Genomic DNA, 16844 nt, shown 5'->3' with positions numbered 1-16844 from the left:
TATGTGAGGTCAGACAGCGATGTTGGACGAGAAGGCCTGATTTGACTGGCTGAGTTCCTGTCTTTGCCAATTATTTCAGGTTTGTTATAATACCACAAGCAGTTGAGGGTTGAATTTTTAGTAGCAATTCACTGAGATCCTGAGAACAGCACATCCTTTCACAAATGTTTGTAAAAGCAGATGCTGGACTTTAAACATCTGTGATTGGAACACCTGATTTGAATTTGATTTGCAATGGTGAGTAAATACCTTTGGTAATATAGTGTATTACTTTGTCTGAACCAGCTTATCCTTTATTATGTTTTATTATGTACTGTATGCTGACTCTAAGTTGCTGAGTCCCTGCTGTGTCTGTTTCAGCCTGGTGTTCATTCTTGTATTTGCTCAGGGTCCAGGATACAGACTGGATAAGGCACATTTAGAGAACACTTTTAAAACAAGACAACAAAATTGTTTTTCATGTTAGTAAGATTAAGAACTATATTTTATGTATGAGAGAAGAAGAAAACCTTTGGGTAAAACAGTTTGAATAAAACAGATGTCTAAACATGAAACAAACAATAAAACAAACAAACAAACAAAAATTTTCCTCTTTGAAGCCAAGTTTCTAAAGAAGCTTTGGAGGAACGATTTCAACCAGGTTTGTCCATTATTAAAAAAGACATTTATTTGCCAATCATTCAACATCACCACTTGTGTATAACTCTGTTCATTTTATTCTCTTTGTGTACAGGCTGAGATTCCAGGTGTCTCCCTCAGATCATTTTCTCCAAATCAAAAGCATCAGATTTGTGGAGACGCTCTGCCTGCCAGACACAGCTCAGGGCAAAGAAACATTCTCTCCACAATATACAGGCCTGTATCATTTAGTGTCTGTATTTAAATGTATAAATGATCAAGTGTGAAAATACAAGTGTGATCAAACTTACATCTGAAAAAAAAAATTAAATGTCAAACATTAAGTATTTAATTTTTGTTACATTTTAAAGGTTCAAAACTTTAAAGACATTAGGTTTATGGTCAGATATGATCTAGAAAATCAACAATCTTCACATTTCAGAAACTGGAACCAGCTTTAAATGTGACTAAAATAATGATAAAACAATCAATTCTCTAATCATTGACTAACTGATGAATCACTGCAGCTCCAATATATTGTTGCATTTGACAACCCACTACAGCAACTACAGAATAAAACCACTAACCAGACTGATGACAGATTTCAAACATGCTGAATATGAAGAGTAGTATCATTTAAACTCACATGATTATCAGCCATAAGAACAAATTCAGATTTATATTGATGTAAGGTATATAAATGTAAGTACAGTTTGAATCAGTGCAATATTATTTTCACACATCAATGGACCACTGAACTTCTCAGCTTCTAAAATGTAAAGCCTCATTTAGAAACTACACAAGTACATATAATGGTCAGGGATCAACATGAACCTGTCTTCTCTATTTGACTTTAATCAACTCTGCAGTGGCTTCAACTCCATAAACACAAAGTCCAGCATAGAGCGGCTGAGTGAATGTGGTCTGGACTCTGTGGAGGAGAGTCATGGTTTCAGAGACGCTGCAGAAAGACAGAATACCTGCTCTGTGATCCAGGTACACTCCTACTCTGGAGGACCAAGGACCTGAGAGGTCAGTGTGGACTTTGTTGTGATTAGCAGTTTGCTAACTGTAGCATGGGAGATGGGTGGTCTCGTAGGGTGTCTTGCATTGAAATCTGCTGCAATGACCTGGTTACTGCGTTCACCAGATATCAACACAATTTCGATCCGCTCCTCACGTGTTAACCTCTTCGACATGTCAATGGCTGTGAACAAAGAAACTTGTAAATAACTCATGAAAGAATAAAGTTATGTTGAAACCAAGCACATCATTGTTTTTCTTGTGACATTACCAATAAGTTTGATGTGTCACATGGCCCTCTTCCTATTGAAAAAACAAAAGTTGTATCCAAGATGGCCGACTTCTAAATGGCCACCATGGTCACCACCCATCTTGAGGAGTTTGCCCCCTCACATATACTAATGTGCCACAAACAGGACTTTAGTATCACCAACCATCCTCATGTTATTACGGTGTATCCATATAAATGGCCCACCCTGTATATTCCAGATGTGCTCATGCCACATTAATCCAGAGTCAAAGTGTTTTTTCAAAGAGGAAAATCTTAACTCTCTTCAAGCTATTTCCACATAGGGTTAGGGCCCTACCTGCTTCAACTTTCTTGTCTGGCAAGAACAAGACGTTTGTTCTGTAGAAACTTTTGCTGTTTCTACAAAAAGAATTTAAACCTACAAAGATTAAATTGGCCCAAATGGAGGGTGACTGTAAAAGTTGTATTAGAGAACTTAATTGTTTTTGTTAGTTCAGTCATGAAGCAGATTTATTCAGGTAATTTAATTAAAACATAATTTACTTAGAAAAAGAACATTAAAACAAAACTTTTCATTGCAAGTTTACAAGGACCCCCTACCACCACTGGATCCATCATCAGGAATAAAGACAGAAATCTGTGAAAAACTCAACAATACTATGTTATGCTGTTTTCATATATTAGGTAAGAAATCCTCAAAATACATTAAATTCAGTTTTATTTAAACAGTGCCAAATCACAACAGTTGCCTCAAGGCGCTTTATACTGCATGTATTCCTACAATAATACATGCAGATCAATGACCCTATGAGCAAGCACTTTGGTGACAGTGGGAAGGAAAAACTCCCTTTTAACAGGAAGAGAAAGAAAACAGGATAGAAGACATGCTGTGGAAGAGAGACGGAGATTAATAATGGGTACGATTTAATGCAGAGAGGTCTATTATATACTATATATATACTATACTATATAAATAATTTCCCCCAGGGATCAATAAAGTATTCTGATTCTGATTCTGATTAACACATAGTGACTGAGAAAGGTGATTGAAGAAGAAACACTTCCCCCAGCAGCCTACACCTATTTCAGCATAACTGAGGGAGGATTCAGGGTCACCTGGTCCAGCCCTAACTATATGCTTTAGAACAAAAGGAAGGTTTTAAGCCTAAAAGTAGAAATAGTGTCTGTCTCCTGAATCCAAACTGGAAGCCGGTTCCACAGAAGAGGGGCTTGAAAACTGAAGGCTCTGTCTTGCTGCAGCATTTTGGATTACTGAAGGCTTTTCAGGGAGGTTTTAGAACTTCCTAATAATAATGAATTAAAGTAGTCATGGATAGATAGAGCTGGGTGTCATCAGCATAGCAGTAAAAATGTATAAGGGAAGCATGTTTAATGTAAACAGAATTGGTCCTAGCACTGAACCCTGTGGAACTCCATAATTAAGCTCAGCATGTGAAGAGGACTCTCCATTTACGTGAAGAAATTGGAGTCTATTAGATAAATATGTTACAAACCACTGCAGCGCAGTACCTGTAATACCTACAGCATGTTCTAATCACTCTAATAGGATATGCAATTATAAGAATAAGGTAATAAACTGAACAAAGATGAGAGTTCTTCACTCCTCTAGACAATCCAATTTTATTCAGTTTTACTTATAAAGCACAAAATCACAATGACAGTTCTCTCAAGATGCTTTAAATTGTAAAGGACCTAAAATAGCAGAAAATACTGTCTTGAATATGAATCATCTCCAATCAGTTGTTGCAGTGACTTGACAGTGTACGCACTACCACCAACACACTGCTATGACTCACAGGTGCTACGAGAATGCAGCTTCTCATCTTTGTGAGTTCTTGTATGACAGTTCAAAAGTGATTTTCGAGTGAATCTTTTCCCACAGGTGCTACAAGAATACGGCTTCTCGCCTGTGTGAGTTCTTACATGAGATTCCAATGCTGCTTTCTGACTACATCTTTTTCCACAGATCCCACATGAATATGGTTTCTCACCTGTGTGCATTCTCCTGTGTTTTTTAATTGCTGATAAATCAGAAAATCTTTTTCCACACGTGCTACAAGGATATGGTTTCTCACCTGTGTGACTTCTTTCATGACAGTCCAAAATTGATTTCTGAATAAACTTTTTTCCACAGGTGCTACAGGAATATGGCTTCTCACCAGTGTGAATTCTCTTGTGTCTTTTTAATGCTGATGAGTGAGAAAATCTTTTTCCACAGGTGTTACAAGAATACGGTTTCTCGCCCGTGTGAACTCTCAGATGTATAGTCAGCACAAATTTATGCTGAAAGGTTTTTCCACAGATGTCACATTCTAGAGAGTTTTTCCTTGAGACAGGTTTACTTTGACTCTCTGACACAGCAGTGTTGTCTAGTCTCTGTCTATGACTTCTCTTTCTGTGACGTCTCTTCTTCAGCTCTGTATTTCTAGTAGATCCTGACTCCACGTGCCCATTTTCTTCATGATCTCGGCTCTCTCCTTCAGGAGAGCTGTGAGAAAGAAGCTGCTCACTGTGGTCACTTTCCTCATAAGATCGAGTCACCATGAAAGTATCAGCCTTCTGCTTCAGTCCAAGCTGCTCTCCCTCCTGACTGCTGCACAGTTCCTCCTGTTCCTCTTTAATTTGTGGAGGCTCTGGGTCCTCCTGGTCCAGACTGGAGTTCCTCTCCTGGTTACAGACCTGCTGGTCTGTGAGAACACCATCCTTTTCAGAGAGATCCTGCTGTTGGAGGTCTGAAAGCACAAATGAACAAAATGATAAAAATACATTTACTGACAGGGCTCTAGACTAACTTTTTGCCATCGTTGCACCGGCACAAAAGTTAGGCGGACTAAAATGTTTCAACCGCATCACTTAACACCGCAGTTTTACATGTGCACTTTTTTGGGGGGGAAGTTGCAGTCCATACAGACAATATTCATTTCTAAATTATTAACTAACAATCTTATGCTTAAAGTGCTTTGTCAATATTGTAGAAAATGTTAAACTTAATCATCATCTTGGCCTCCTCTGACGACCTGTTTGTTGCTGTCTGCTGCTGAAAGGCAATGGGGAGAGTGGACACTTGGGCAGTGCATTTATTGCAGCATATAATCTGGATACACTGTGCTTTTTCAGCGTTCAAAGACAGATGGCACCATGTCAGAGCTGGCTATGAACTTCAGATGGATCAGGCCTTAACTTAACAAAAAAAGTTATCAATAGTTCTTTTCATCTTTTCTTATTACCCACAGCTACATCCACTTCTGTTAGGCCAAGGCTGCTCACTAGGGCTGCGTATCATCACTGATTTCTATAATCCATTCGATTCAGGTTCTCAAAGTCCTGATTCGATTCAATTTAGCCTCAGACTGTCAGAAATATTATAATTCTCATCATTTATCAGTACTGATGTATGTGAGACTTCATCAGAATTGTGAACATCACAGCAGATGCCTTTGTGTCAAAGTAACTGAGAATAAAACACAGAAAAACATGAAGGAGATTTTTCTGGCCTGGCTTTTTATAGCAGATAACCTTAAAAATATTCTGTAATTTTGCATAATTTTAAAAAGTTTTTCTTCAGTATTAAACAGCAGAAATTAGGCTTTCTTTTCCGAGGTCATTTAAGTAAATAAAAAAAAAGAAAAAGACAGCGGCCGACAGCGCTGTAATCAACGGTAGACTGTTGGGTAATAAGCGAATGAATAGTGCAGAAAACAGATTTGAGACGGGAAACTGTTCTTGAAGTACAGAGAGAGAGAGAGAGAGCTAGCTGTGCATGAAGTGTGATTTTTATCGTGGTGGAAGCAAAACAGCAAAACTCAAAGGGAATTCATGACGACATTGACCAAATGTGAAGCGCAGTTTGCTGCTTCTTTTGCTGCTGGCTCTGTGAATTTTAGTTGGAGAGAGACAAAACCTGAAGCTCAGAATCAGCGCAAAAAGACGTGAACACAGAGCTCCGACAGCGTGTCCGTCTACGGGCCGTCGGGTGAGAAAGCCGAGAAAGACAAAGTTGATTCTAATGCGTCGGTCCGTTCTGTGTTTACGTCTTTGTGTGGAATTTGTGTACCTGCTCTCATTTGCTGTTTGGTTGTTGTTGAAATAGTTTTGTGAGCTTTAATCTGAGAATCTGGCGTTTCTGGCAAAACACAGTTATATTTAAAAGTCGATTTAGGATTTAATGAATTGATATCGCTTTATTCTAGCTACTGACCTCCCTCTTCCAACTGCACTTTCAATTGGACCACGGCCAATCAGAGAGGTCCCGCCCCTGACTATCTCTGATTGGTTTAGTCCACGACACGGGCATAATGTGTGTCTGTTGTTGACCACACGGAGAGTTACAGAGTTTTTTTTTTTTGTTACCCGAACAGTTGGTCGCACTCTGCTCAATGTTATTTTTAGTAACACTGTTATTTTTACAATGTTATTACAATGTTACTGGTGGTGGTCAGAGGGCCCGGTGGCGCCAGTGTCTGGGAGCCTCGCCTCTGTCAGTGCGCCCCAGGGCAGCTGTGGCTACAATGTAGCTTGCCATCACCAGTGTGTGAATGTGTGTGTGAATGGGTGGATGACTGAATGTAGTGTAAAGCGCTTTCGGGTCCTTAGGGACTGAGTAAAGCGCTATACAAATGCAGGCCATTTATCTTTCTTTTTTTTTAACAATGTTATTTTTACTCATCACCTACATGGGTGACCTTCATTTTTATTAGGACATCAGAGTCTTACATACCTATTTTGTGTAACTTTATCACAGGTTTCCAGATGGTCTCCATCTCTCTCAGCTGCTCTTCCCCAGTCCAGACGATAATGCCTTCAGCCTCCTGCTTCAGTCCAAGCTGCTCTCCCTCCTGACTGCTGCAGAGCTCCTCCTGTTCCTCTTTAATCTGTGGAGGCTCTGGGTCCTCCTGGACCAGACTGGAGTTCCTCCCCTCCTCTTCCTCACAGTCATGATTTTGTGGGAGGTCTTGAGGAACAAAGAAAAAAAAACAGAACAAGGTAACTAATGTGATGATACAAGAACACACGCAACACTATTTTATAAAAGCATGAATCAAAGCCTGAATAAATCGTGATCAATTGGAGAGACAGTGAGCTCAGATTGTAGCCTGACCGGCGCCACAGTGTGGTATTGATCATGTTAAATTAAGTATATGAATGCAGGATGTTTTCATCAGCTGAGGCGGGTCATAGAGGCACTCTCAGGCAATGAGGTGGAATTCACAGGTGATGATGCAAAAAACGCATGAATGTTTTCCAGTTTTGAAATAGTTTAAAGTGTAAGAGTTCAAATGTGCAACTGTCATTAAAAATAAAGGCACCACTGAGCAGTGAGATATATTCATTTGTAAATGTATAAAATTAATAGTTTTCTGTTAACATTCTTTTAGCATCTTGTCATTTTTGCAGAAACAATGTTGCACTTTGGCGTTATATTTTTCATGTTCACTGTAGAGCTTCATCACCAGGTCATGTGATAAGGTCTATCATGTTAGATGGTCTGTCTAACAATATCAATAGGACCTAAAACACTGACACCTGATGAACTGTGGAATCCTGTTGGAGAAAATAAAGTTTAAAAAATAAATAAATGCAACAAAATGAGTATTCTTTAAAAAAACATTTTTTTCTTTAAGCTTCTCCAAATTTTAGTGCAGAATAAACATTAGAGCACTTTGTTTAAGTATTTATTATAATCTGGTTTTGTGGAAAGATAAACTAGTTTAGATTCAGACATGTTTACAAAATGTGTGCATAAGTGTTCAAAATGTACAATTTATATTTGCATTTCAAGTTATAAAAATAATTTACTCAACATGTCTGTGTTGTTTTTTTAACAGTAAAATAATACTGGTGGGATTTTGTTTTTTGTGTGATTTCAGATCAATGAATGATGTCAATGAAAAAACAATTAAATTCAGATATGCGAGGTTGAGCTGAAAAGAATGATACCAAACAAGGCAAAGGGGAAAAAAATAAAATGAAACAGTCTGAGGGTGAAATACAAATGTAAAATCAAAAGGTGTCAAAAATGTCCGGTTATATTTTGGACCTCAGAGGGTTAACCCAACAAATCATGAAAAATTAGGTTTACATTTTTGTTCATGACAGTGCAGATTTATGACATTTTGTGTAAATTTAACATGTAACAATTTGAATTTTTTCTAACGAAAACAGTGTGAAACTTAAGTTAGACTTGTGTGTGTAAATGAACCGCCCTATGTTGTGTAGCTTTCTGGATTTTATACTTATTGGGCTACATATTTATTTATTATACAGACTATACAGTAGGAATCAAAACTCACATTTTTTATGTAACTAAAGTTTTTAAGTATGTAGGCTACAGACAATGATTAAGTTATAGACTATATTTATATGAAAAAAGTGTATACTTACTGCATTTTAATCATTGTACCACCTGCATATGTGTTTGAAAAGAAAAGGCTTTGATTTTGCCACCCGAAGAAAATTTCTTTAGATCCGTCCCTGGTCTGCTCAGAGATGCTGCTGTCTACATTGGCTTACTCTGCTGCTACCAGGAGCTAACCTAGCAGTGACCATGGACCATCACTGGACACTGACCCACAGCACTGATAAATACCCAGTTTAACTTCTTCTAGTAAAATCAGTCACGCTGAAGAATCTGAGCTTGAACAGCACAGAGTTAAAAACATGTCCATACCTATGATGTGTGAGTTTCTGTCGGGTTTCCAGCTGATATCCAGCAGTCTGTGCTGACGGTTGATCTCCTCCTCATACTGGACGATGGTTTTTTGAACCTCTGAGAAGATTTCTTCGCAAACAGCAGTTAGTCTCTCCTTGATGAACTCTCTCAGATACTGAGCTGAACTCATCGCTGCTTCAACTCAGGCTGAGCGGATCGATACAAGCATCTATACAGACTGATCTACACTGACGTGATGGGATCGATACTTAAGTTTCTCTCTCCCCGGAGTTCAGCAGCCATATCTGTGCACGTGACTATTCTCGCATGGACACGCCTCCTTTTACTTTGTTGCTCTGCTGTGATTTGTTGGCCTGCAGTCACGTGACGTTTTTTCTCCCTCGTTCATAACTTTATTCATATTCCAAAGAGAAAGCGTAAACAGGTTCATGCTTGTTATTGATACAGTATTTATCACAGGTCCTCCATGCATTCTCCTGCTGTATATCATTAAATAAGGAAGAGCAAAAGAGGCAGTAATATAAATAATTATATTCCTACAGTCAGCTGTTATTAATGCTTCTAAACTGAAGGCTAAATCATCAACAGTATGAGCACACGTGTTGGTACAGCATCAAAAACTACAGCAGATTATTTTGGTTTTATGGATATTTTGAATTTGTCCAATTTGTATGATAACAAAAACACATTATGACGAAGCTGCTGAGAAACTATCAGGATTCAATATGTCAAAAATGAATCCTGAATTAACAAAGAGTCTTATTTTATTTATTTATTTATTTGCTTGGATATTACTCATTTACATATTTGTTGTTGTTTTAATGCATATCCGTGAAAAGATTTGCCTACATTCTTTTAAACGAAGCAAAGTATTTTTAGCCTGAGACCATCTTATAACGTGTTTCATAGTCCCTGTTAACACATGCCTGCTGACACATGATACACAGTAATATGTGTTTGAATACAACCTGAAACCTGTTAATGTTCTGATTTAACAGCAGATTTCTCCACATGCAGGACAGAGAAATTCCTGCATCTGTCACACAAAAAGTGGAAAATATATTTGTTTGACATTTTAATCACAATAACAAAGAAATAAAATGTTGGTAGATCCACTTTTTACAACGAATCATCCATCAGTAAAGAGTGTTCAGTAGAAAAAGGCCAGTGAGTTTATGTAAATGCTGTATCTGCTGTAAGACACAGACATAAAAATACATTAAAATGATTTTCATTTCTATCCATCATCTTGAACACTGACTATAAATGTGTTCACTTCATTATTGTGTGATTTGGTTTCTTCACGTGTCTCCTTCAGTGCAAATAAAGGACTGTTAGAGTGTGTGCTGTGTGTTTTTCTGAAGCATGACAATCCTTTCCAACAAGTATTTCCAGCTGTTTGTCTCCACTCTGCACTTTAGTCTTTCTTCCTGTCATGTCTGTGTCTGTCCACCAGGTGTCTCCCTCAGCTCATTTTCTGTGTGCGAGTTTTCTTTCGGTCTCTGGTCATTTTAATGTTTGTTCAGTTGTGTGTAATTGTTTTTTTCACATATGAAGTCAAATCAAACACACTGAGCTCAACATAAACTTCCTGCTAACAGAATTTTAAATCAGTGCAGAGACACAGAAGAAAGGACCCCACGCACACACACCGCTGTCAGTTTGCTCAGTTTGTCTATGGCAGCCGATTCTGTTGTTTTGGTGCTTTGCACGCTGGAAACAGTCACTCCAAGACTGCTGCCACCCACTCGTCTTTCTGCTCTGTCACTGAAAAAGCCAAGAAGATAGCAGTGTGATCTAACTTACCCCCAAAATTAAACACATTTCAGTATTCCTTATAGTTCTTATTTCTTTTTAAGATACATGTTAATTTGAGCCCATTAGGGTCAGACACCCACTTTGCTTTTAGGATAAGGATTAAAACTTTGTTTTTTGATGAAGCTCGTAGTTAGGATCAGCTGACACTGAACCTTCCCTTAGTTATGCCACTTATTCCAGTAGCCTAATCTTCTTCTTTTTCTACACTCATCTTTCTCAAACACCTCTGCATTTAATCATTAGTCATTATTAATAACTGGCTCTTTTACCCAATGTGTCTTTTGTCCTTTCATCCTCCCCTCACCCCCAAACAGTCATGGATGGCCCCGCCCCTCCCTGAGCCTGGTTCTGCCAGGAGGTTTCTTCCTGTTAAAAATGAGTTTTTCCTTGCCACTGTCACCATGTGCTTGCTCATAGGGCTTTGTGTGATTGTTGGGGCAGGAAACGTTGATTGATTAAGAATGACAATGACAGAACTGAGACTGACAGCAGAGGAAAAGTGGATGTGATGTAGAGAACAGACCATCAGCCATGAACAGAGGCAGTGAATCCAAATCTTTATTACTGAATATACATTTAAAAAACAGAAGTTCATATTTACTAGCAGTTGTAATCCACAGCAACTCTTCAGTGGTGTTTATTAAAGAAGGGCTTTCTCTCAATCGCCCAATAATTGTTGAGTATTACAGGTTAGCGTTTTTTGCTCTTCCCCCTTTTTTTAACAATGAAAATGACAGGAGTGAATAAAGCAAGTAAAATATTTATTCTTGTCATTGAGAGAAAACAAAATATTGACATTCTTAACAGGAGCTGCATGTCATGCTGTTATGAATGTTAGCATCATATTTTTCTATATTAAATAACTAGAGGAGAGAAAAGTTTGAAATGTATGAAAATAAATATTGAATGCAGACTTTGAATACAATTGGCTTTACAGCAGCTTTTAGTTTTACTTTAAACGATTAAAGTCAGAACTTTCAGTTTCTAATCTGCAGGTTTTATTATGACTGCTTTGGTCACAAGTCCAAAAAAATATTTTCTGCATGTCTTTAACCTGTTGGACTTGTTTTCTATCAGTGTTGTTCCAGTAACTGTGTGTGTGAGTCTGAGATAAACAAGATATTTTCAGGTACAGTACAGAAAAACACTCCCATTTTAATTCAAATGAATCGTCAACACATTTCAGTGTTGTTTTAACAGTTACGTAATATCAGTGATGCGAGTTGCTCCTTAATGCTCAAATCTCCTTACTGTCCGTCTGTTTGTGTGCTTTGAACACCAGAGCCTGTCACCTTTGTTATAAAAACCATCCCTCCTAAAGGACTTTGTTGTTCTTTATACACTTAGTTACTTTATCTCTGTATTTAAAAATACAAAGCATATACACATGATTATAGGATATGATTCTTTTATTCCTGCAACTTACTGAAAGCTTATAAGATGTGTGTTAACATTCGATACTATTTTTGTTGACTGCCATATTTGATTTCCTTTGTCTTTGGACTGCAAGTGTCCAGAGTCTGCTGCAGCTCAGTTGTGGTGTCTTTGAAGGAGAGGCGATATGAAAGAGGCTGATGACACACAATTCAGAAGTGTGTGACTGATAAGAAAGTTTAAAAGAACTAGTTATCTATCCTTAATCTGTTTTTTTATTCATGTTGAAATAATGTGGTTATTAAAGTAGGATTATCGCTGTTTTCAGCTGTAAAACAAAAACACTCGAGCCCTTCAAATAAAACGTTTACAGGGCAGTGTCTAAGGGTCATCAAGCAAATATATTTGAAAGTAAATGTCAAGCAAAGTAACTCCTGTCAATATTTTATTCAGTTATGTCAGATATGTGGTGTTTCTGGGTGAATATTAATACAATGTTTTATTTTATTTTAAAGCTGTTTCTCACTTGTTGTTTATTGTAGATGATAAATTAATACTATTTTTATTCTTCATCATGGTCTGTAATACAGCAATTTCCCTTGTGGGAACAATAAAGTATTGATCTGCCTATCTATTAAATTCAGTAAGATTTATATTTCACCAAATTATAACGACATGTTTAATATCGTAAGGTGGAGATCCTACAATAATATAGAGAAACCACAACAATTACACAAACTCTTAAGAGCGAAAAACAGAAGTTAACAGAAAGATCAGGTTCATGGAGGGGCGGCAATCTGCTGTGATCAGTTGGAGGTGATGGGAGGAAAACAGGACAAAAACATGCTGTGGAAGACAGCCACAGATGAATAATAACTAAAAATTAAATGTGGTGAGTTAATGCACCACATTGTGGGAATCCCCCAGATATCTAGGCCTATTTCATCATAACTAAGGAAGGATTCAGGGTCAGTTGATCTGACCCTAACTATATACTTTACCAAAAAGAAAACGTTTTAAGCCTAATCCTAGAAATAGAGAGCATGTCCCAAATCCAAACTGGGAACTGATTCCACAGAAGAGGTGGTGAAGGCTCCTCCTCCCACTCTACTTTTAAATATCCAAGAACAACAAATAAACCAGCAGCCTGAGAGCTGCTCTAGGCTACATCCACACTAATGTGTTTTTGTTTAAAAACGCATTGTTTTCTCTCCGTTTTGGCTTCCTGTCCACACTGAGACAACGTTTTCTCCAAGGAAAAACATATAGTTTCCAAAACGCATACATTTGAAGACGGTGTGTTTGCGTTGCAGTGTGGACAGCGAAAACCGAGACTTTCTAAAACGATGACGCATGTTAATCATGTGATGCAGTCATGTGACCAATTAAACTAAGATAGCGGAGGGCATTATGCAGCAGTTGTTTTGTTTGCTCTCAGTTTTGACAGCCCTATTAAAGATTAATATCAGTCTGTACATGCTCCAGATAGCTTTTCTTCAAATTCTTTAACTCTCACTCGCTTTTGCTACTTTTGCAACAACTCCTTCTCATTGTTAGTCCATTTAAAAAACTCTTGCTTTTCCTCGACATTTTGCCGCAACGTTTCAAAGAGCCGAAAGGTAAATAAGTGGCAGACAGAAATGAGGCAGGCCGAATCTTCTTGTGTTTCACGCATGCACAGTACTGTAATGTAAGCGCTTTTGGCCGTTTCAATGTGGGCGCACAACTCTGTGAAAATGACTGAAAACGATAGTGTGGACGCTGAGCATTTTCAAATGAAAACGCCATATTCAAATCTATCCGGGCTAGTGTAAACGCTGCATTTTAAGTCAGCAAAGCAAAAACGCATTAGTGAGGACTTAGCCTGGGACTCTCCACCATTTGACCGTAGAGCTGAAGAAGCTTCTCAAATGAGAGGTGAAACGTCTTCAAGCAACTTAAAGAAGTCCAGATGCTTTTCTTCCCAAACTCCTTAGACTACGAGGTCTTGATGACTGAGAACCTTCACAGACATATCTCCTCTCAAGAGTTTACAACCAGATGCAAACCACTGGCTACGCTCAGGAACAAGAAGGATAGCCTGCACAGCACTGAAAATAAAGTCTTGAAAAGATGAAGCCAAGATGAACTTCTATCAGAATGACTGGAAGACCAAAAAATCGATAAGAGAAACAGTTTGTACGAGGGAACCATATCTGTTGAACATTCCTGATGTTTTGAGGTTTGAACCACATTATTTTAAGGTTTTCTGTTATGCATAAAAGATAACCAAAATGTCATTTCATTTGTTAATATACATCTGTCGTACCTCAATATTTGAATTTTTTTCAGCCATCTGTTCACACAAATGAATGCAGAGAATCTTAAAACATGGGCCAAGTTGTGCCAGATGTTTCAATCAAAACTGGTCTGTAGTCAAGCATGTGTCATTTACTATGATTACATATACAACCCCAAAGCAGAAAAAGTTGGGATGGTTTGGAAAACACAAAGAACAATAGGTGGTGATTCTTCAGCATGATTCTTAAATGTATGTCATTGCAGACAGTAAGAAAACAAGAGCAAGACATTTCATGCTTCATCTGGTTAACTTAATTTCAGTTGTTAATATACATTCATTCATGCACTTCAGTACACCCCATGACATTGCCAAGAGCAGTCATATCCAGATATAACATCCAGATATAACAATCTGGATGTTCCTTTTTGTTTTTGTATTAAATCTCAAGGTTTCCAGTTGTTTCAAAATAAATCCAGTAAACTGGTTCTTGTGACCACAATACATGTTTGTGTGACACACACCCCAGATGATTAAGGCAAGGCTTCTGTTTTGCACTGTAAAGTTTTAAATGGCATTTGTGACTGTAACTCCAGAGGTAATACATTGTCCACATGGTTCTGTCAGTGAATGGTGAGAATATTTCTGGTGTAGTAAATTCTGCCTCTTGACATCAGAGCATTTGGGTCCTCATTTCAACACACTCCGCTACATGACACAACAATGCAACCAGATAATGAATCCAGCAGATGCAACCATTTGCTGGATCAGTTGGAGCGCTCCAGGGTTTTTCTTCACCTGGTCCTGCTGTCCTGATTGCAGATCTGTGGTTAGTTTCCACAGATTCTTCACAGTCAACTACTCAGAAGAGAAATCACACTCACCATCATCATGCCTCTTGTCAGCAAGTCAGTCCAGCCTCACTGCACCCCAGACTTTCCTGCACTTTGAAGGTCCTCAATTTTCAACTGGTTTCATTGGTTGGTAAAAGACACTAGAACCTTGTATACAGTAGGGATGGACACATACCGGAGATATAGTATAGGACCAATAAACATCAGGAACAAGAGGTTCTTGGTGAACTTTCAACTCAAAACTTGTGATATTAATGAACTAAAACCTATTTTCTGCCTCTATTCTTTCACCTTTGATTTTCTGCAGTTAACCTGAGCTGCAAGGTGTTTACTTTTTGATCCACTACAAAAAAATCTCATTTCCATGTTTTCTCTTCCACCTGTCCTCAGTATGGTGCCTGTGCTAAAAATCTGTGTTTAAGGGCAGGAAGAAGAGGGAGGGTAGTTGTTATTCCCCACTCCAATAAGAGGAGCTGTTCGAGAGCAATACTGTGTGTTTAACCCTTTTTTATTTACTGCTCACCGACATTTTTAAGCTTTTTTAACCCTTTTTATCTTTATAAATAAACTTCACTTTAGAAATATCAGAAAACAACAGTCACAAACATGGATAAGTCTGCTGGCAGCAAAGCAAGTCATTGTACAAAGGAAGACAAAACTATAATATTAGATAAATATGATAAAGGTTAAACAAAGAATGCAAAAGAAAGTGAAAGCAAAACATATGTTGTAGACAAACCAGCAGAGTGTGATTGTGTGTGAGAGGAAAAGTGTAGTAATTAAAGTTCTGCATAAATATGTGTGAACTTTAAGGTATTTTCATCAACACTTAGGCTTTTGTTATTTGCTAAATTAGCTGAAACTTTAATTACTTACTTTCAGAGAGTGAGAATGCCTGCTAAAAACAAAAGCTATTAATAATATTGAGAACTCTGATTAAGCAGTAAATTTTACTTTAAGTTTTTTTTCTTTCGTTTCCTTTGTGTAAATCCCCGGGATTAGCCTGGTATCTGTGGTTTCACTTTTACCATGTTTTTATTTGCCTGTGATCATGACCGATGATTCAGACTCCATTAAGCTCATAGATGAAGACAGCACATACTTATATTTTCTTCACACACTCACCTGTGCTCTCCAAAGCAGGTAAGGTAAAGTAGATTTTTACTTCAGTGACAGATTTCTAGTCTGCTTCATTCAGTTACTTCAGAAATAGTTACACTGAATATTTTACTGCACTTCACCTTTAATTCTTCAGATAATCATGAACAGTCTGATTCAGACTGAAAGTTTAACGTCTTCATGTGTGGTGATTGTTGTTGCTGCTTTCATTGGTGATCTATGTGATCCACTCTGTACATACTTTATATCATAGTTTGATTATTGATCAGCAGACTTTATGAAGGCTGAAAGTTTAACAAGCTGGTGACATTCAATTGTTCACAGAGGTTTTCTGTCATTCAGCTAAACTCAAAAATCAGGTGGACAAAATAATAGAAACAGTGTAAATCTGAGTGGGCGTGTCTTTGTTCACTTTGAAGATCTTTAAAACAGAATAATATCACTGAGCTACAGCTACACTTGACTTATGGTTGTTCTTCAGGTCGCAGGAGGAGGAGCTGCTTTGTGTTCCTGAGCTGATTATCAACTGAATATGGACAAAGACGAACTCGAACTCTTCCTGGCTCTCAGACTCATGGAGGCTTTTTTAGAGGCGATGGAAAAACAAGCAGAAATTCTGTGAGTCTCTGAAGAACAAATTGATTTAAAAAATAAACGTGTTTCATGTTTCAGTCACTGCGCAAACCCCCCCAAATATTTTTTTAAAATTAAATGTATGAATCCACTTTTTAAGTGGAGCTAACATCACAGGGTGATTGAGAGTGTAACTGTGAAAATGCAGAATCAGCATTTAACATGGACACTAACATCAAAGTCTAT

The 16844-nt window shown here is 37.8% G+C and overlaps 1 protein-coding gene across 1 annotated transcript; it reads right to left on the bottom strand.

The window, feature by feature from the left end:
- Positions 1–3489: 3489 nt before the first annotated feature.
- Positions 3490–8863, bottom strand: LOC112431469 (uncharacterized). The gene is made up of 3 exons (XM_024800076.2): positions 8580–8863; positions 6630–6863; positions 3490–4644 (listed from the first exon to the last, which is right to left on the bottom strand). The coding sequence occupies exons 1-3, from the start codon at positions 8749–8751 to the stop codon at positions 3698–3700; spliced, it is 1353 nt and encodes a 450-aa protein (XP_024655844.2). The 5' UTR covers positions 8752–8863; the 3' UTR covers positions 3490–3697.
- Positions 8864–16844: the final 7981 nt, after the last annotated feature.

This window comes from Maylandia zebra, linkage group LG3, assembly GCF_041146795.1.
Source record: "Maylandia zebra isolate NMK-2024a linkage group LG3, Mzebra_GT3a, whole genome shotgun sequence".
In the NCBI taxonomy this organism is placed as follows: Eukaryota; Metazoa; Chordata; class Actinopteri; order Cichliformes; family Cichlidae; genus Maylandia; species Maylandia zebra.
This window is presented reverse-complemented; position numbering and strand designations above follow the sequence as displayed.